The 20499-nt window shown below is 35.7% G+C and overlaps 1 protein-coding gene across 1 annotated transcript in view; it reads left to right on the forward strand.

The window, feature by feature from the left end:
- The window catches only part of EFHC2 (EF-hand domain containing 2), a 1536365-nt gene that overhangs the window by 399723 nt on the left and 1116143 nt on the right, over positions 1-20499 (forward strand). Inside the window, exon 5 of the mRNA XM_044072376.1 lies at positions 17049-17300. Within this exon, the coding sequence (XP_043928311.1) occupies positions 17049-17300 (252 nt within the window). The remainder of the gene's footprint in view (positions 1-17048; positions 17301-20499) is intronic.

Genomic DNA, 20499 nt, shown 5'->3' on the forward strand with positions numbered 1-20499 from the left:
ATAAACTATTGAGGGTTATATTACTAAATTAGTGTAATATTTTTTGGGTGGTACATAATTAGCACTCCAGCATACCCCAACTATCAAATGCCTTCTTACAGAGATTTATAATAGCACAGTCATGCTCACCTAGACTTTCTTTTACTCTTGGAACTATATTATCATAAAACAGAATAAGATTTCATCCTGTGTCCCATGTATTTATCTGAAGAGAAGGAATTTTGTATGAAGAAGATTGAGACACCTGTAGTTATGGATTCAGACTATAATGACTAACAGTCATTATCCTCCATTCTCCCTAAAATGTGTCACTTTGTGGAAGATCTTGACCCTTTTGATAGAGTTCCATGATTGACCAATGAAGGCTATATCTGCTGTAATATAATAAAATCAGAAAAACCACAGCTTTAGGCACTGCACCTTATTTTAGAATCCATTTATGAGCTTTCAGCAGAAACTAGTAAAATTGATTTACAACCACTGCTAAACAGACAGGCAGACAAACAGCAATGTGGGTAATATAATACTCTATTGGATTCATACGCCATTTAGAAATATAAGGGCAGACACATCTGCAGTTTTTTTTATTTTCTCATAACAGAAAAAGGTAACCTTGTCTGCTGATAAAGTGGTCCCTTTAGATACTCCATCATTGAGATGGTCTGTAAGACTGGCAAATTGGTGAGAGGAGAAATAGTCAAACTAGGACAGAGTGCAACAGAATTATTATTACAATATGAGAAACCATGGTTCAGTTCATCAGAGGCATGGCCAGGTGAGAATTTTGAATATGAGATAACATTGAACATTTCAATTTTAAATAAGAATAATTCTAAGATATTTAATTATATTTCTTTTGACACAACTGATGTGCATCATAAGTTATTTGTAAGGAAATTAAATTTGGCATTATTATTTAAAAACAAAGGTTTATTTTGATGTTGTCCATGTATGAAGCAAATTTACATTTGACCAGGTTAGTCCCACAAGGCTAGCAGCCTTCTTCAGGGCAGACCAAAGGTAGCATTTATACTACAAGGGGAAATTTGGCCAGGGCTTCGGGAAACTTTCCTTACTCATCATTGTTGTGAGTGAGACCCATTTTTCAGGAGTACTTCTGTTTCCATTCCAGGCACAGAGGTGGCCCAAAGAAACAGGGAGGAAGATGGAGAGAAAAGTAGATGATGGAGTGGTGAGAAAAATGGAGGGGAAAGCAAATATCAAGACCAGAGAATGTTTGCAGGATTTTGAGGAGATTTTTCAAAAAAATCTGTTTGATGGAGAGGAGTCAGCAAATGCTGGATGTATAATTACAACCCTCCAGTTGAGAGGGTTGCGGGATGATTTATTTAAAGAAATGGTGGTGCAGATTGATTCAGAAAATGAAAGAGATGTTGCCTGGGGTGGACATTATGTAGAAAATACAAAGGAAGGATGCAGAGACGATCCTGAAGAACAGTGGTGAGATGGAAAAGAAAACATATGCAGACAAAGTACAATAAGGCAAAAGGGGGTAGTAGTAGAAAAGAAGGCAGAAGAAAATGAAAAATGGAAGAATGTGGTAAGGATTCAAAGTAAAGAAGACAAAGAAATGGACAGGTATGAACCTTGAGACAATTTAATAACCCCTTTGGGTGTAAAAGCAGATGAGATAACAGCATGTATTCTTATTAACAAAGAGACATTCTGTGACATTATATTTGAGACTGTTTTTTTCAATGGAAAATTTATTTGGTGAATATGAAAAAAGGAAAGACTGTAACCCATTGAATCTTTATGCGATTAAGCATTTAACAGGGAAACAAAAAAGAAAATGCATGTACAGTTTTGAACAGGGGTAGAAAGACTTTGAAAAGACATTTGGAAACTTATGTAAATATGTACTTGTCATTGCAAATGTTTATGACAAAAAAAGTTTATGGACTGGTGGCAGAGATTGTAAAAATAGAAAGAGAAAAAAAAAATTACACCTCTACCAGGCATGATGAATGTGAAGGGGAATAGGGGTATTGTAAAATACTGGGGACAACCTGAAACATGTTTTTTTTGTAGAAAAGAAGGGCATTTGATAATTAACCATGACAAAATTAAATGTATTTGTGGGGAAATGGGACATGATGCAAAAAATGTTAATTGAAATGTTAAAATTGGACATTTATGGATGGATAGCAAAAATGAAAATAAAAGTAAGGAAAAAGAAACAGAACGAGAAGAAAATGAACAAAGAGAAGAAATTTTAGAAGCGGTAGAAATATAAGAAATATTAAATGAGAAAAAAATAATAAAGAGTTCTTTCAAGAAGGTTCTGAAATAAGTGATGAATGCAGGAATTGGGAGGTAGTAAAAGAAAACAAGAACTATATAGGTAAAATGGTAAAAAACAGAAAAAGAAAAGTTAAAGGGACAAGTACAAAAGAAAAAAGGAAATGGATGAAAAAGAATATATATACAACTTATGACTGGGGGTTGGTATAATGGTCAAGTTGTTTGACTCACAGACATAAGGTACAGTGTTTAATTATCACCTATGTTGGGGAAATTGGTTAGGCGTAGAATGCCATATTAAGGAAGCTAGCCTAGTAATTAGCTATGAAGTTATGAAACCATAAATCTAAGGAAAAGAGAAAATTAAAAATATGTGTCCTTTATGTAAATGTAAATAGTATTAAGAATGTAGTAAGAGGAACTGGGATTTTGGAGTGGTGTAATACATGTGATGTAGATGTAATTATATTAGAAGACACATGATTTTTAAGAAAATGAAGAAAGGTTACAAACAGAGAAACTAAGGTGAAGAAAGATAATCTGGAATTTAGGAAATGAGGGATGTTCTGAAACAGCCATATTCTGTAGAAATGCAGTAAAGATATTAGATGTAACTTTAGCAAAATGGGAAGATTAACCATTGTAGATTTAAAATGGAAACAGCAAGTATATAAAATTGCAACATTATATGCTTATACTAATCGTAAGGAAAGAGGAAGGTTATTTCATCAGATTTTAGACTATATACTGATAAATATGAATATTATAATAACAGGAGACTTTAATTATGATTAAAGAGGCAAGCATAAGAAGACAGGAAACAATATAAAATAATGTTAGATGTTAAAAGATGTGGTAAGTTAAAACTTTGGGACAAACAATCATGGACTTACAAAATGGGTACATGCAGAATTGAAATAGATTATTTTATAGTATCAGAAGGTTTAGTTATAGGAGAAGGGGAGGTAGTTAAAACAAGATTTTTGGATCATCTTGCTATATACTTAGGGATAAAGGAAAACAAAGAGTATATAAAATAGGAAAATTAATAACAAAGGGTAAATGAGAAAGCCTGGAATGAAGAAGGCAAAAGATTAATAATACAGTTATGGAAAGATCATATTACTATGAAAGCATTTTATAAAAATTGGTCTGAATGGTGGATGATATTTAAGTAAAAATATAAAAAAAAGTTTTTTCACAGTGGCAGTATGATGTGAGAAGAGTTGAGAAAGAAAAATATAAAAGAACATATAATGATGCATTGGAAGATTTAGAACATAACAATAGAAAGTAGTCTGACAAAGAAAAATAATTATATGAAAGACATCAAGAAAAATACAAGAATTATTATAGAAGCAAAGATATTGTTATGAGGAAAAAGAGAAGTATCGAGTTACTAAGCAGATTAGTAAAAGAAGATGGTAGTGTAAAGAGAGAAATAAAAATGTAAAAGGAGAAATAGAACTCAGGAAAAGATTATGACTAATATAGTAAAATATGTACAAGTATGTGTTTCAAGAAAAAAAGGTAGTGAAAAACATAGAAAGTAAAAAAGTTAACAGGAAAAAAGAATAAAAGTTGGAAAAGGAGATTTCTTTAAATGAGCTAGATAAAGTATTAGGACAAGTAAATATAGATTCAGCTGACCAGATGGAATAGGGTATGAAATATATAAAAATTTAAGGGATTGGCAAAAAAGAAATTAAAGATTTTGAATAAATGGTTTTATGTATAAAGAGTTATGTAGTTGAATACTTATATTCATATGGAAAAAGGAAGCTACAAGACAATTAAAAAACTGGACAGCAATAGTATTGAATAATAAATATAAGATCTTTATGAAAATAATACAAAAGAAATTTGAAACAAAAATGGAAAGTATTATGGAAGATAGTATAAAGGGGAATGGTTGTCAGGAATTAGTAAAGATAGAGAAACTGTGGATGATATTATGAATAGAAAAGAAGTGAATATCATGATAGGAGACCTTAATAAGGCATTTGATACAATTGGACATGACATTGTATGGGTAATAACCAAAGAATATAAATGAGAAAGTTAGGAAATTATGTTTGGGAACATGTAGTAATAATAAAGTAAAATAATTGTAAATGGCTGGATAAGCCAAGAGGTACATATGAAAAATGGAGTAAGACAGGGAATTCCAATGAGTTGTATACTTTTTGCATTATTTATGAATGTTGTAGTATGTGAAATATTTACAAAATCAAGAAAGCAGAATATATACATATGAAGGGTTATGAATTCTAGTTTTATTAACATATGCATATGACATAATAATTGCAAAAAAACAAAATTGGGATAAAAGAAGTAATTGCACAACTGAGTGTAGAGAGGTGATATGATGGCTTTAAATAAAGAGGAAAGTAAATGTTTAGGTGATGTATTAAAGATAGGAGGTATATATTTTACAACAAATTACATTTCTGTGTTAAATATAGCATTTGGGAATAAAGCTGTAAGTAGAATTCAGTGGGGAAAAATAATAGAATAAATAAAACAAAGTTGTATTTTCTGGAGAGCATATAAATTATCATTTAGATAAAGGGCTTATTTGATAAAGTGAATGCTGATGGAAAAATAACATAATTAGCAATATATTAATGTTGCCAACGGTATTTGAAAAGGAATTATTTGGAACATATATTTTTTTCATCTATATGGAGTTGCAGATTAACCACAGTAAAAAGAGTAGTTCTGTATGTAAATAAAGAGGAAGGAGGTTTAGGATTAATTAACTCAGTGGTATATGTATGGTCCTGAGCAAAAGGCTGAGAGTTCTATTCTCACACAATTCATTAAATTTGTACAAGTTGATAAAGTGGATAAATGAAAAGATGAGAGATTAGCTGTAAAGTTGTATAAATATAAGTATGATAAATTTGGAGGTATGTAAAAAAGAGTAAAAGAGAAAAGGAGTATATAAATGAAAACATATTTTTGTAGAAAATAAAAATTGATGATATATAAAAAGCTAGAAAAGTGTAGCATAAGAATTTAATGGCAAAACTACTATATAAAACCATGGAAAATTTAACAGATGAAAAAATTAAAGTTATAAAAATAAGATGCAAATGGTGTAATCAGAAAGTGGAGTGTCAAGATTTTTTTTGTGGAAACTGGTAATAGATAAATTGTCAGTAAAAGCAAATATGCTATAGAAAAAGAAAAGTGGTGGAATAAGTTTACATTGTCAAGAAAAAGAAACTACAGAACATGTGTTTCTGAAATGTAAAAGAGTAAAAATAGGTATGAGAAAAAGTATGTAAAGAAGATTTTTTTTAAAAGATATAAAAGAAGTTGATGTGATAAACATGGATATGATTAAATATGGACATTATAGGAATAGAATTAACAAATATGTTACAAAATAGATAAAAAGTTATTTTAGGTTATATGGAATGAATGAATAAATAAAATTATGTTTAATGGTAAATGGATTTTAGCAGAATTGTTAAGTAAAATCAGATGGTGGTTATGGAAAAAGTTGTTGGAGTCTAATAGGGATGAAACATTAGTATGATTGTAAAGGAAATTATGAATATGTGTAAACGGATTTGTATATCTATATATTTAGGCATTTGTAAATATTTGTAAATATGTTTTAAGTAAGAGGCTTTTTATATATAAATAAAGGACCCCTACTCTTTTCAATAGATGCTGCAGGATCTTTTACATCCACCTGAGCAATTCAAGCAGATAGGACCTTGATGTAATGTCTCATCCAACGGACAGCATACCCAGGAGAGCAGCACACCCCTTATACTGCACTGCAGTGTCAGCAATCAATTTACCTGGTGTGGGAATAGAACCAGCCTTCTGCACCTAAGGCGAGTGTGCTACTTGTTGCACAACTGACAGTTTACAAGCTATGGAATTTGCATTGCTTAATTTAGTATTTGTTGAGGGGGGGAATATTACCATCAGAAAAGTGGTGTGGCAGTGGGAGCTGTGAGTTATATTTTAGATTTCTAGGTGATATTTTTGTGTTGTGGAATGGTTGGTAAACAATGTTACATGAATTTTCAGGTTTCTTAGTGGTGCTGCAGTAGCGTTATCGCCTCACAGCAAGACGGTGTCACGTTCAGTTCTCAGCTAGAGCGTCTTCTGTGTGGAGGCATGCGTGAATGGGCATGTCTTCGTTGAAGTTTGTGCATCAGGGCTGGTAACTCAGCACGTAAAAATCCACTACCAAACATTAGCGGACCGGAGTTCCGCTGTGGCGACCCCTAACCGGGATAAGCCGAAAGACACAACAACAACTTGAATAACAGCACAACCTTTTTTAAAATTCACATATGAGTGTTTTGAGGAGAAAATAGCTTTTTTTAGATTTTTTTTTTTAGATGTTGATTTTTTTAAGGATGATAATGCTCACACATTTTTACTTTATATTTATAAAAAAACACCTTCCTCAAGTGCATATTCACATTATGAAAGCTGCCACCCTATTAAACAGAACTATATTCTGGTTAAAGGGCAGTTTGTACAATTTTCCAGTCTAGTTTTTGAGGATTATTTGATGAAATTGGGATTACCTACTTGCATGATATGTTTCATTACAGGTGTTATCCTCTTTGACCTGCATGAGAATATTAAACAGGAGGTGAAGTTGAGGAGAATGGATACATTCCAGATGATTTTGAGAGCAAACAGTATAAACAGTTTGTTAGTAATTTTTGAGGTTGGTAGATACTTTGACAAAACTATGATTTTGGCATTTAATGTTGATGTCCGATCTATTAAAGATGTTGTACCTATGGAGTGTGGAGTATTTTCATTCATGTTAAGGGGATGAGTGAAAGTTTGGGTGACAATACCCATTGAATGAGGAAGGACAGGAGAGCATACAGAAGAAGAGGTTGGCAAAGAAGAAGTGGGATTGTCAAAGAGATGAATAAAGTAGACAGGAGTGTAAGCAGATGAGGCATATTGTGAGGAGAAAGGTGACAAAGGCTAAGGATAAAGTGTATGGTGAGTTGTATGAAAGGATTGATACTAAGGAGGAAGAAAATGAACTGTACTGATTGGCTAGACAGAGGGACTGAGCTGGGAAAGATGTGCAGCAGGTTAAAGTGATAATGGATAATGATGGAAACATATTCACAAGAGAGTGTGTTGAGCAGATAGAAAGATCACTTTGAAGGGCTGATGAATGAAGAGAATGAGAGAGAGAGAAGGTTGGTTGATGTGGAGATAGTGAATCCATAAGTGCAGCAGATTAGCAAGGAGGAAGTAAGGTCAGCTATGAAGAGGATGAAGAATGGAAAGGCTGTTGGACAGATGACTTACCTGTGGAAGCATGGGGGTGTTTAAGAGAGATGGTAGTGGGGTTTTTAACCAGATTGTTTAGCAAAATCATGGAAAGTGAGAGGATGCCTGAGATGTGGAGAAGTGTATTGGTACCAATTTGTAAGAGTAAGGGTGATGTTCAGATTTGTAGTAACTACAGAGTGATAAAATTGATCAGCCACAGCATGAAGTTATGCAAAAGAATAGTGAAAGGTAGGCTAAGAAGGGAGGTAATGATTAGTGAGCAGCAGTACGGTTTCATGCCAGGAAAGAGCACTAAAGATGTGATGTTTGCTCTGAGGATGTTGATGGAGAAGTATGGAGAAGGTCAGAAGAAGTTGCATTGTGTCTTTATGGACTTAGAGAAAGCATATGACAGTGTGCCTAGAGAGGAGTTATGGTATTGTATGAGGAAGTTGGGAGTAGCAGAGAGGTATGTAAGAGTGGTACAGGATATGTATGAGGACAGTGCGACAATGATGACGTCTGCGATAGGAGTGACGGATGCATTCAAAATGGAGGTGAGATTACTCAAGGATCAGCTCTGAGCCCTGTCTTATTTGCAATGGTAATGAACAGGTTAACAGACAATATCAGACAGGAGTCCCTTTGGACTATGATGTTTGCGGATGGCATTGTGATTTGTAGTGAGAGTACAGAACAGGTTAAGGAGAACATGGAGAGCTGGAGATATGCTCTAGAGAGGAGAGGAGAGGAATGAAGGTCAGCAGATCTAAGACAGAATATATGTGTGTGAATGAGAGGGAGGACAGAGGAAAGGTGAGGATACAGGGAGTAGAGCTGGAGAAGGTGGATGAGTTTAAATACTTGAGATCAACAGTTCAGAGTAATGGTGAGTATGGAAGAGAGGTGAAGAAGAGAATGCAGGCAGGGTAGAGTGGGTGGAGAAGAGTGCCAGGAGTGATTTGTGCCAGACTGGTACCAGTAAGAGTGAAAGAGAAGGTCTGCAAGATGGTAGTGAGATCAGCTATGTTTTCGCCGTAACATCTACATGGCTTCATCAGAGTCATAAAAGTGCAAATTCAAAAAATCACTTAAAAAGCATGGTAATTACTCAACAACCACTCAGTTCACATATATTTTAATGCAGTAATATTACAATCAACTCATAAAGGACTTAAGAAGCTATCTCCCAACCCTACCAAAAGTACAAAACACATAAGTATGTACATATAAAATTATAACTATATTAAAAATCATTTTAGTATATTATTATTTTTATATTTAAACATTGAAAAATCAGCGGGATGTTGATAAGTACTGTTTACAGAAAGGAAACATATTCTAATATGTTGCTTCACTATGACAGTTGTCATCCAATACATCAAATAAAAAGCATCATTAAGGGACAGATGGTTAGATTATCATGTCTTATTAGTGATGATGAATTATTTCGGAAGGAAATATACATTTTGATAGGAATGTTCAGGAATAGGGGATACCCGGGTGAAGTTACTCCTTAATGTTAAGAAGGAAATAATAAAAAAGAGAACTACATTTTTCCCCATTCTGAAGGCATCTAACACTATTCACATGGACACTAAATCTACAATGAACAACCATGCATTAGTTTTACAATACAACTAAGAAATGCCTTATTTAGTGGCCAGCATTAATAGGTTATTGGATTTGAATTTTGACAATGAAATATAAGAAAATTATGACTGAATCCTCGGATAATGTACAGTAGGGGCAGGAATATAAAGTATGCCTTAGAGGGAAAACTAAAGTCTAATAAATTACATAAATCATTAATGTATAAATGTGGGTCTTGTAGGACTTGCAAAAATATAAATGATGGCCCCTGTGTTTCGGTCAGCGGTTATGACCACATGATTGGTTGCCCGGGCCGTTGCAATTGCAACACTACTATTGTGGTATACTTAGCAACTTGTAGGAAAAATTACACGGATATTATGTGACCGTGTTGCTGAACACCTTAGAGACATAGGTTCATACTAGGCTATCTGCCCGAGGGCATTTACAAGCCTAGCCCATAGTTTTGTGGCTTACGCCACCCCTTTAGTATGGGGAACTATACCCATTATTTTGCTGTGCCTCTGTCGAGCAGTGACACTGAGGTAATCCCTGGGGTATATCTGCGATCTCCCATCCATTGGTCAAGATTTCTCTTGAACAAGGCCAGCGAGGTGCTCTGCCTCACATATACCGGGATTTTATTCCACAGCATAGGGAGTCTTTGGGTGATGAATCTATCCCTCCAGCACGTCCTATTAATAGCCATGTCGAGGTTTAAGTCTCCCGCCCTTGTGGCTCTGACGGATCTAGATTTTTTGAGGTGCAGCATATTCATCAAATCTGGGTTTGACATGGCCTTGTATGTTAGGCAAAGGTCACCTCTGAGCAAGCGGTAAGGACTGAATAGAGCTGGAGTTCTTTCAGTCGGGCAGCATAGGACAGATGTTTGAGACCCTTTATCCTTTTGGTGAGGAACTTTTGTGGCCTCTCCAGCTGCTGCAAGTGTCGGGTCAGATACATTCGAATGGGGCATTGTACTCAATCATTGGTCTGATGAGTGATGAGTATAGGGAGACTATGACCTCCCTTGATCTAGATGAGAATCCCTTCATGATAAGGTGGGCAATGTAGAAGGTCTTCCTAACTACTTTAGCTACATGGGTGTCGAATGACAGACTACTATCAACCTGGGTCCCCAGGTCCCTGATAACTTCTTCTGTGCTTAGTGGATTGCCACCTATTTGGTAGCTAGGGGTAACCTTGTTTTTCCCGAAGGGTATGACTATGCATTTTTTGGCATTTAACTTTAGGCCATGGCTCTGGCACCAGTTATCCGTTTCTGTGAGACCCTTCTGAAGGATATCTGTGTCAGATGTGTTTTCTACTATGGCGCCCAGTTTGCAGTCATCTGCAAACTTTGTCAGCCATAACCCTCCTGTGTTTGCTTGTACTTTGGAAAAGTAGATGCCAAACAAGAGTGGGCACAGGACTGAGCCCTGTGGTACACCACTTGTGACAGGCTTTGAGTCTGACATGGCGCCAGCAACTCTGACCCTGTGGGTTCTGTCACTCAGCCAGTTTGCAACCCATCTTGTGATGTATGGGTTAACATTTAAGCTGATGAGTTTTTCAATGATACCCGAGTGGAGTATTGTATCGAAGGCCTTCAAATATATTAAGAATAAAAATACGCACAATGCTCTGTATATACATACTTGAGAATGTTCGAATTATAAAAGATTTATATTTTTTATTACTATCACACTAATGAGAGAGGTGGGAATGCTAAGTTAAAATTAAAAGTTAGAAAGACCAAATGGCAATTGAGATTAAATGCCACCTAAAAACCTGGGCTGAATAATTTTATATCAATAGCCTTTATTCTTTAACAAAGTGGTATAATTATCAAGATTTATATATATAATATTTTTCTTTTGTTTTTGTTTTTTTTTATTATTTTTTTATTTTTCATTTTTTAATGTTTAAATATAAGAACAATATTATATTAAAATGATGTTTAATATAGCTATAATTTTATAGGGTCCCTATTAAATTGATGAACATTTCAAAGTTCAAATGTCATATGGTCGACACCATATGATCGAACTTTGAAAAGTTCGAAGGCAAAGGCCAATGGCTCCGTACGCACAGAATGGGAACATTTTCCTTTTCTGCACTGAAGTGCGGTCTCGAGGTTGGTGTATTTAAGTAGGGGGTGTGTGTGGGGGATGCAGGGGGGGGGGCCTGCCCCCCTGCTCAGAGTGTTAAGGTAAGTTTTTTTTTTTAATACTTTTTTATTATATATTCGAGGTTTCAAGTTTCACTCATATGTTGTCGAACATATGAGGTTCGAAATTTTGAAGCTTTGAATATATATAATATAGACCCATTTTATATGTACATATTTATGTGTTTTGTATTTTTGGCTGGGTTGGGGATAGCTTCTTAAGTCCTTTATGAGTTTATTGTAATAGCGCATTTAAGGATATGTGAACTGATTGGTTGTTGAGTAATTACCAGGCTTTTTAAGTGATTCTGTGAATTTGTACTTTTACGACTCTGATGAAGTCATATAGATGTTATGGCAAAAGTGCTTAGTCATTTTATATTTTCTTTTTTAATAAAGATGGACTGCAGGGAATCCTTTGTATGTGACTTTATTTTTATTTTGTAGATCAGCTATGTTATATGGGTTGGAAATGGTGGCACTGATGAAAAGACAGGAGTCAGTGCTAGAGGTGGCAGAGTTAAGGAAGTTAAGATTTGCACTGGGTGTGACGAGGATGGACAAGATTAGAAATTAGTATATTATTGGATCATCTCAGTTTGGACGGTTTGGAGACAAAGCCAGAGAGGCGAGATTGAGTTGGTTTGGACATGTACTGAGGAGGGATGCTGGGTATATTGGGGGAAGGATGCTAAGGATGGAGCTGCCAGGTAATAGTAAAAGAAGAAGGCCTAAGATAAAGTTTGTGGATATGGTGAGAGAAGACATGCAGGTGGTTGGTGTGACAGAGCAAGATGCAGAGGACAAGAGGAAATGGAAACAGATGATCTGCTGTGGTGACCCCTAACAAGACCAGCCAAAAGAAGAAGAAGAAGAAGAAAAGGCCAAAAAAAAAAACAGAAAATTGAGTGAGTCTAGTTAGGGGCTTGTTACCAGACCTCAAGAGAATCTTTTACAAATAAATGTAGCATGTACCATCAATGCCCCTACAGTAATGTAGAAAATAAAGGGATGACACTGAAAAAACACAATAGTAGATAAAAAGGGGAAGGATACATTATGCAAGTATGGCAGTGGTTTAACTAGCTTGCTGTGTATGCTGTAATGCATTCTGTGTAGTGAAAACTGAAAGATCGCTTAGAGAAAGAGACAGATTCCAAAAATACTTGTTCTTGTTGTAAGTGACTCACTGTGATGTAAAGCATGTCTTTAAAGCAGTAAGTCAGTTTTACCAAGAGCAAGTCTTTTGGAAACAGGCCTAAAGAATATACGACAGACATACAACATTCACAGGCCAGCTGAAGAGAATGCAGTAAGTAAGTATGCATACGTATGCAAAAATTTTAAGATTTTATTTGTAGTGCTGGATAATGTAGGATTTAATATTAGGGGTGGCATTTGGGAGGCAGGCCTGGCTTACAAAGAATTATGCTGGCAGATTAGATTAACCTCATGCATGGCTCCTGGGCTAAACAAATGCATTAGTATTAACAATTAATTAAAATGGGATCTGCAGCAGTATAGGGTGATATATGTGTGCATATTGGAAGTTAATGTCTATTTATTATCATCACATTTCATAAATTTTAATTGTATTTTTATCCTTTTTTATTTTATTACAGTAATTTAATTAGTACTAAGTATTATGCCTTTTAAGAGACTGTGTGAATTTATTAAGTTATGTGATTAAAACTCTTGTCAGGTGAGTTTTATGCCTTTATATCAGTTGGTTTCACAAATGTAATATTTATTCTGATGATGTCCTCTGTGAATGGATTAAAGAGTTACATCAATAAAAAAGTGGTTGGAATATACTCTGTGCCTACATTTTAACAGCATTTTTGCTTGGTTATAAGTTTTTGTTTTACACTGTTTTTTCTGGTGTAGGGACTGTGGTTTTGTAGCCACTTGTTGCAGTATCCAAAATTTATTTTAGAAGAAATAGTGGACTTTTTAAAATCCTTTTATGACTTGTATACCAGAGGAGAAAAGAATAAACTGCTCTCCACTACTCTTGAAGATTGTACACATATTACCGAATGTGTGTATTTAATGATGTAATTCCACAATAAATTCATTAATGATAAAGTGGCATGCCTGCTGTGGGACAAACCCCTTTCAAGAAGACATTGTCAATGGTCAGATGCCTCTTTAAATAGAGATCATGTGGGTTATCAACTGAAGATCAGTTTGGAGAGCATGAAAAGAATGGGAACATTTGTGATGCTAATTAAGCAAATAATCCATACTTCTGTCTGCCAGTATGCTCATAATTACTCATCACCCAAAAGACTCTTCAAGTATAAGCAGCAAGATGTACTATAGAGTTATGCACAAATCAACAGTACAGGACTCCCCAAAATAGATAATATACTTCTCATTATAGTGCTAAGTCTCCCACACCTTTCCCCAGCTTTGTTCCCTCATCACCCTTTATAGGGTATGATTTTACATTTCATATCAATATGGCAGCAGTTTTTTTATTTTTATTTTATTTTACATTTGTTAACCAGAGGTGTCTGACTGAGCCGAAAAGGCCCTTTTTCAGCAGAGGCCTGGGGAGAAAAGCTCCACAAAGAAAAATTACTCATCACCCAGCATATGGAGCCGTTGGTCTTCACCTTTGAACTTTTCAAAGTTCGATCATATGGTGTCGACCATATGACATTTGAACTTTGAAATGTTCATCAGTTTAATAGGGACCTTATAAAATTATAGCTATATTAAAAGGTTGCTTCAGACATGGGAATTCTACAGATCACATCTACAGGTAATGCTGTGTAGAATGTGCTCTAGCCAGGTCCACCCCAAGTACCTTCTCACAACTCTTAAAATAGCCCTGCAATTTCCCTTTATCTTTTTTTTAGCAATGCAGCCATTTTATTAAAATAAACAGTTCAGATAAAAATGTTAGAGAAGAGGGAAGGAATACCATGAGAATAAAGAACAGGAAAGGACCCCCAGTCAGTTATGAGCAGGATGGGCCAAACTGACCATGGGTTAAAGTAACTACAGAAAAAAAAAACAACCTAGACCATAACTGCCATAGCAAAGTATATACATGACTAATATAAAGCTGTTTCTTACACATCATTAAATCAAACAATTAGAGCCCAAGACAACCCAGTTGGTAAGTATATGGGTAAATAGGCATTATTGGTATTAAGCCTGTTAACACATACCCTATCTTTAACCACAGAGAAATGTGTTTACTGTGAAGCATTTCTCCAAAAAATACACTGTCTTTAATGTTCATTAATAAATAATACTTGCAGCTCAAATTGCAGCAGAACTTTACATAAGAATAACGTATTTCTAGTATTTGGTAAGACAGTTGTCAGCAGACTCCAGAATAATTTAGCTTGCAAAAAGCTCATTTGTTCAGCGTTAGGAATCCCAGTTATCTTCAATAAATTAGTAAGTCCAGTTTTGTATGATCATACCAAGCATGACTTTTCCACCTAATCCCAGAAAGTAACAAACATGAGGCATTCATAAAATATATGCTACCATTAGCCACAGACATCACACAGACATCATCATGATATCACCAGCACAGATATAAATGATAAGGAAATACCTTTGAAAATGTATATGGGGTATAGAACTATGCAGAAGTCACCAAGCACAAAGCTGCAACTGTGCCGAAGAGGTATATTGCCATGCCTGTCTGTGTAAGAGTCGTATCCTACCTCCCCTCAGTTGTTCACCAGAAGGGAAATGACAGACCTGTATGATCTATCCAGTGTTTTTTTGATAACAACCTGCTATAAACAGAGAGGACTCCAGACCATAAATTAGCTTATGTGATGACTGTAGAGCCTAATGTTTTCTCCTATATCACTTGCTAGCCCAAGCATTGTTTTGGTATGCCTTTCAAACCACTGTAACTAAATCAGTCATTATCTTGTTTTCCAAATTATGCCTTTGACTCTTGAAAGGGTAGTTTATTTTATACCAGTAAATGAATACCTTGCTTCATACCAGTTTTAACCATTTGTTAATTTTAGTGGGTACACAACATGTCTGACTTTACCTTGGTTAAACATTTCAAGTAAGATTTCTAATTTTAATATTACTGCATGTTGTTTTACTGTGACAGCTGTGACCATACATAATGTGCTATAACCAAATAGCTATAGGAAAAGACCTTGCAAAGCACAGTAGAGGAGCATTTGACCACTCCACAGTCTCCATTACCTTAAACCCTGCCCAACTATGCCTTCCCAGCTCAATAAAAAGATACTAAACCTTCCTTGGTTTCAAAGTTAACAGCCCACTGAGTATATGTGGCATTAAGAGAAGCAAGGCAATAGCCATTAAGATCTGGAATGTAATGTCATTTCAATTTACCTTTCACCAAAATCGTGTAAATGACTCTGGGGCTAAGAAGAAACCTAAAACTGGAATAATCTTTTCTCCACCTATGAATTACATAAATAGAAAGACATATAATAGATAATAGCTAGGGATAAAACTTTTCTGGAACAAGAATAGCCTTAATAATTTCTAATTTTCACTCCAAAGAATACCACTAATGTTTCTAGTAATCAAGGTACCTATCCAGGCTACTACCGAGTTCTCTTATCATTGAGGACAATATTCTGTCCCTACTACAAGGTATATCAGCACTAATCATGTCAAAATGTCTTTATTAGCTTTAAGAGAAAAATAGTGTTTTGTGTACTAGGTCACTACAAAGCTGCAGGGTTTTAGTCAAGGCATTTTTTGTGGTTTCAGAGTAGGACAGTAAGTAGAGAGCAGTGCTGTTTCTTCTAAAGCTTAACACATTAATTTCAATGAAGAATATTTCCATGCTGATAGGATAGTAAAAATCTCATCCTACTGTTAAACCAAAATACCTGCAAGACAACATTAAGCAATGAAGATGCTTACCTGCATATTCTGGTGTGGCCTTCTAAAAGAAATATACAAGATTCAATGATGACCAGTTTAATTTCCAGTTTATGGTCATATAATTTAATCTCTCAGTGTATGCAAGGGTTTTTATAAAATGTCTAGCCCCAATATTTGCTTGCCAGAGAATCAGCCTTAGCATTTCCTTATCTTATCTAGGTTGTCCACACAATTAAAGATTTATTTAACAACTGTCCTGTAGATGCCTTGCAATATAGATCTTGTTTTTTTTCCCATTTTTGCTCCCACACTGCCTGCCAGCTAGCCAGCCAGTAATCCTGCCTCATCCAGTTGATCAGTTAATTCTCTGTTTATGAGGGGGATGTGATATATCAGACTCGGCATTTAAGCAGTTATCTGATTGTTTTTTTTTTTTAGTGCTAAACCCACAGTACATGCACAGAAACGTTTCAGGGTTCAGCATCTTAAAGGATGGCAATACAATTAAAACAACAAAACTGTTGAAGTTAAGTGGACTCTTGCTTAAGTAACCCTTTTATGATCACTGATAGTGAAAACAATTTTTCATTCAAAAGTCGGAATTAATACAGACTAATATTTTAAAATCTGTATGCATATATTAACAAAACCAGATTGCTGACTGAGTAATTTACATTTCTTTGCTAATAAGTTAACATTAAAAGAAGGCAGTTTTTGCATCTTCTCATGAAAAACATTATTTATTTGTTTGTTTTTGGATATGGCTTAGTGAAAGAAAATGAAAGAAATATTAGCATCTATGCATTCATTTTAATCCTTGTTTAGAAATTCCACTTTGTAAACTGTTCTCCCATTAAATAACCCATTATCTGTTTCTTTTTAGATGGAAGAAGGGTTGAAGCCTTTGCGTCCTTATGAACGAATTGATACACTAAGACAGTTCTTGGAACATGACAGACATGTACTTAGGTTCTTCTGCATCTGGGATGACACAGACAGCATGTTTGGAGACATAAGGGAACTTATCTTGCACTACTTCCTATCAGATGACACTATTGAAATTAAGGAGATTCTAGGATCAAATTCAGGCAGAGATGCTCTCCCAGTATTTCTTCAGAGGAGAATGTTGCCTAAGGTATAAATCATCTTATATCAGGATGTCTTCTGCTACATGATTTGTCTTTGTTTGGATTATAGTAGCAACTGCAAATGGAAGATGATATTTCATGATACACTATAGACTGGAACAGTTATTTGCCTTTCTACTGAAATATTTATACTGCCACAACAGGAAAATTCATTTTTGACATCATCATTTGTCGCAAAGAGTCTTAGCTTCCATATAGCTCTTCTTCGGGGGGGGGGGGCTGTTCTAACAGTAAATCATACCATCTGGGATATTGCCATGCTATATGTCTTCTTTCCTGTTTCCTTTTCTCTGTGATGACCTACTCTGGACTAGCACCAGTATTCATAGAACATAACGCACTCGTATCGGGCCAGCATTGCAAGCAGCTTTTTTTATTACATTTTGCCCCTCTGTCCTTTGTGTCTTATATCAGCACTAGAGTAACTATCATGTATATCAGCACTAGAATAACTATCATCTATAGTGGTGCACACGCATAAATTGTTTGTCACCTTCTTCTGTGAAATTCATCAAGCATTAAGACATAATAACAATACCTGGAGAATGAGACAGAGGTTGGTGATGACCAGATTGTATACAACGTTTTGTAACAACTTTTTCTTTGAATTCCTTTATTCAAGAAAATGAATAACAGGGAGATTGTCAAAAACAAAAGAAAGATAGACTTTCAAGATTTTTAACTATATTTCTGGTTGAATGTTCCCCATTACATTAACACAAGTAGCTGTGTTTTTATATTTTCTTTGTATTTAATTTCCTTTACTCTAAGAGATGGAGTCAAGGAAGATTAAAGGAACACAGGCAAGAGAACCTAGGGTGAAGATCAACAAACATGAATTTTCAAAATGAGCAATGAAGACCATTTAATCTAGCTTTGATTGTGATGAGACTACAGATATTCAAACAACTCCTGAAAATGAGAATATGAGGTCTTTTTTCAAAGTAACAGAAAATGTTCATCATTTTGATTACTGCTGCATTAGCCTTAGTTATTTGGGTGATATCTTGCCAAGAATATAATAACTAATCTTCGTGGCACCTTCCACTTGCTCAGACTGTCAGGCAGCTCAAGCTGAGCTGACTAAAAGACAGGTTTAGGTGTGAAGTCCTTCAGAGTTATACTGCTGCCGAAGAGTACATTCCTGTGCCTTTTGAGGACCGATGGTCAGCTTGTGCTGTTCTTTTGCTGGGTAGATAGGTTCCTCTTGAGTACAAAAGTCCATTCCTTATTTGTGTTGTTGTTTTATCACTTTCCTCTTCAGTAAAGTTATTTTAAAGCTAGGCGTGTTGTGTTTTAACAGACTGTCATGAGACTGTAATGTACCTTTAAACAGAAGGCTCTTTTTCCTGTCAGTTTGAAAGTGGTGTAAAGTAACTCAAGTGCATAGTGCTTTAAAGTGCTTTTTACTTTTTTTGTCAGAAGAGTAACTTTTGTAGACTGGTAATGTTTACTGGCATTTGCTGCTTGTTTTCCCTGGGAAAGAGGCACCATTTTTGGCTTGAACCATATAACAGACTACCGGTCCCACAGTTGGTCTTTCTTTCAGCCACAAAAAAATTAAGCAGTCTTTGCCATCACAGCAGGGTAGCAATTTGTCTTAGCTGCAGGTGGATGGCTCTTTTGTAGCTATTTATACCTCAGACCACTCATCATTTACTCTGGATCCCTCTGGCGTAGCACTTACAGCCATTATGGACTGGGGGTTAGCCTCATCCTCTGCAGCTGTTGGGGTCTCCTCAGTGGGCAAGAGAGAGAGACACTCTTGTTGATCCCGGGAAGACTTTGCTGTTTTGACAGAATTTTGTGCCCATTCTTGGGAAAGTTGCTGCTACCATTAATAACATGGTTGGCCACGTGTTTCCTGTCAAAAAAAAAACAGAAAACCAAGCATGTATCTACTTCTCAAATTTCTTTGGATAGTAGTTTACTGGGTCTGGCTCATGGTTTAATTCAGACTATTGATCCTTCTTATAAATACGTTTCTATTTAAAAAAATGGAGGAATACCTCTTTTTCTGAAGAGATTCAACATTCTGAATATGAATATGAAGATGCAAGGATGAATGCAGAGTTTTTTCCTCAGATTTCTGATTCAAACTCATGGGAGAGCTCAGCTTCTGATTCTTCCTGTGGGAGTTTGTTTTTCTCTGAGACTATTGTTAGACTGTGCCAGAGTTTTCGGTAGGAGAACAATTGGAGGTTTCTCAGTCCCTCAGAAAATGCTATGAGTTGTTATAGAAGGATTTTCCATATCTGCACCCATTCCTCCTGATCTGTTTGCTTTAGTGGACGTGTGTATTACTGCCTGAAATATTCCAGATAGTCAGCCGGGTGTCCCTAAAAATGTAGATAGAATGTATAAACTTCCTCACTCTTTGAAAACTTTATACACTGTTCCAAAACCTGACCCAGCAGCTATAGATCTATTTCATCCCACTGTTTTCTAAGTACCTAGTCATTTCCAGTCCTGCTCTTTCTGATAAGAATTGGAAAATTATTGATAGGTATGGGGAAAAAAAAGTATGCTTCTGCAACTTTGATTTTCTGAACTTTGTATTGGCAGGCTCATATGTTAATATTTGTTCTGATTACTTGTGAAAGTATGAGGAATGTTTTATCAGCAGATGTTATGTTATACCTATCTCGTCTTCCTTCTTGTTGGTTGGGTTTGGAGCCAATCCTTGGCTCTGACTCGGTGGTATTCTAAAGCTCGAAAGCTTCCACTGGCTCGAGACTAGTCCCTATCCCATCATGCCTAGTGCTAGTTACCCAAATCTCGTTTGCCGCTTGAAGCTTCAAAATTGCTGGAGACTGGCTCAGGCTAAGGTCTTACTTTTTCTTATTATATTCTCTACTTGTTGTATCTTTCGGCTTTTCCCAGTTAGGGGTCGCCACAGCAGAACGCCGGTCCGCTAATGATTGGCAGTAGATTTTTACGTACCGACTTGCCAGGCCTGCCGCACAACCTTCAACGAAGGTACGCCCATTCACACATGTCTCCACACAGAAGACGCTTTAGCTGAGAATCAAAAAGGACAATGTCTTGCTGTGAGGTGACAATACTACTGCAGCACCACCACCGCAGCCTTATTATATTCTCTACTAAACTCTTAATATCTTAAGGAAGTCTTTCTATAGATGAGTAGTAGTTCTAGAATCCTTATTTCCATTTTGACTGTTGCTG

The sequence above is a fragment of the Protopterus annectens genome, chromosome 5.part0 (assembly GCF_019279795.1).
Source record: "Protopterus annectens isolate FY-2018-M chromosome 5.part0, PAN1.0, whole genome shotgun sequence".
Lineage (NCBI taxonomy): Eukaryota > Metazoa > Chordata > Ceratodontiformes > Protopteridae > Protopterus > Protopterus annectens.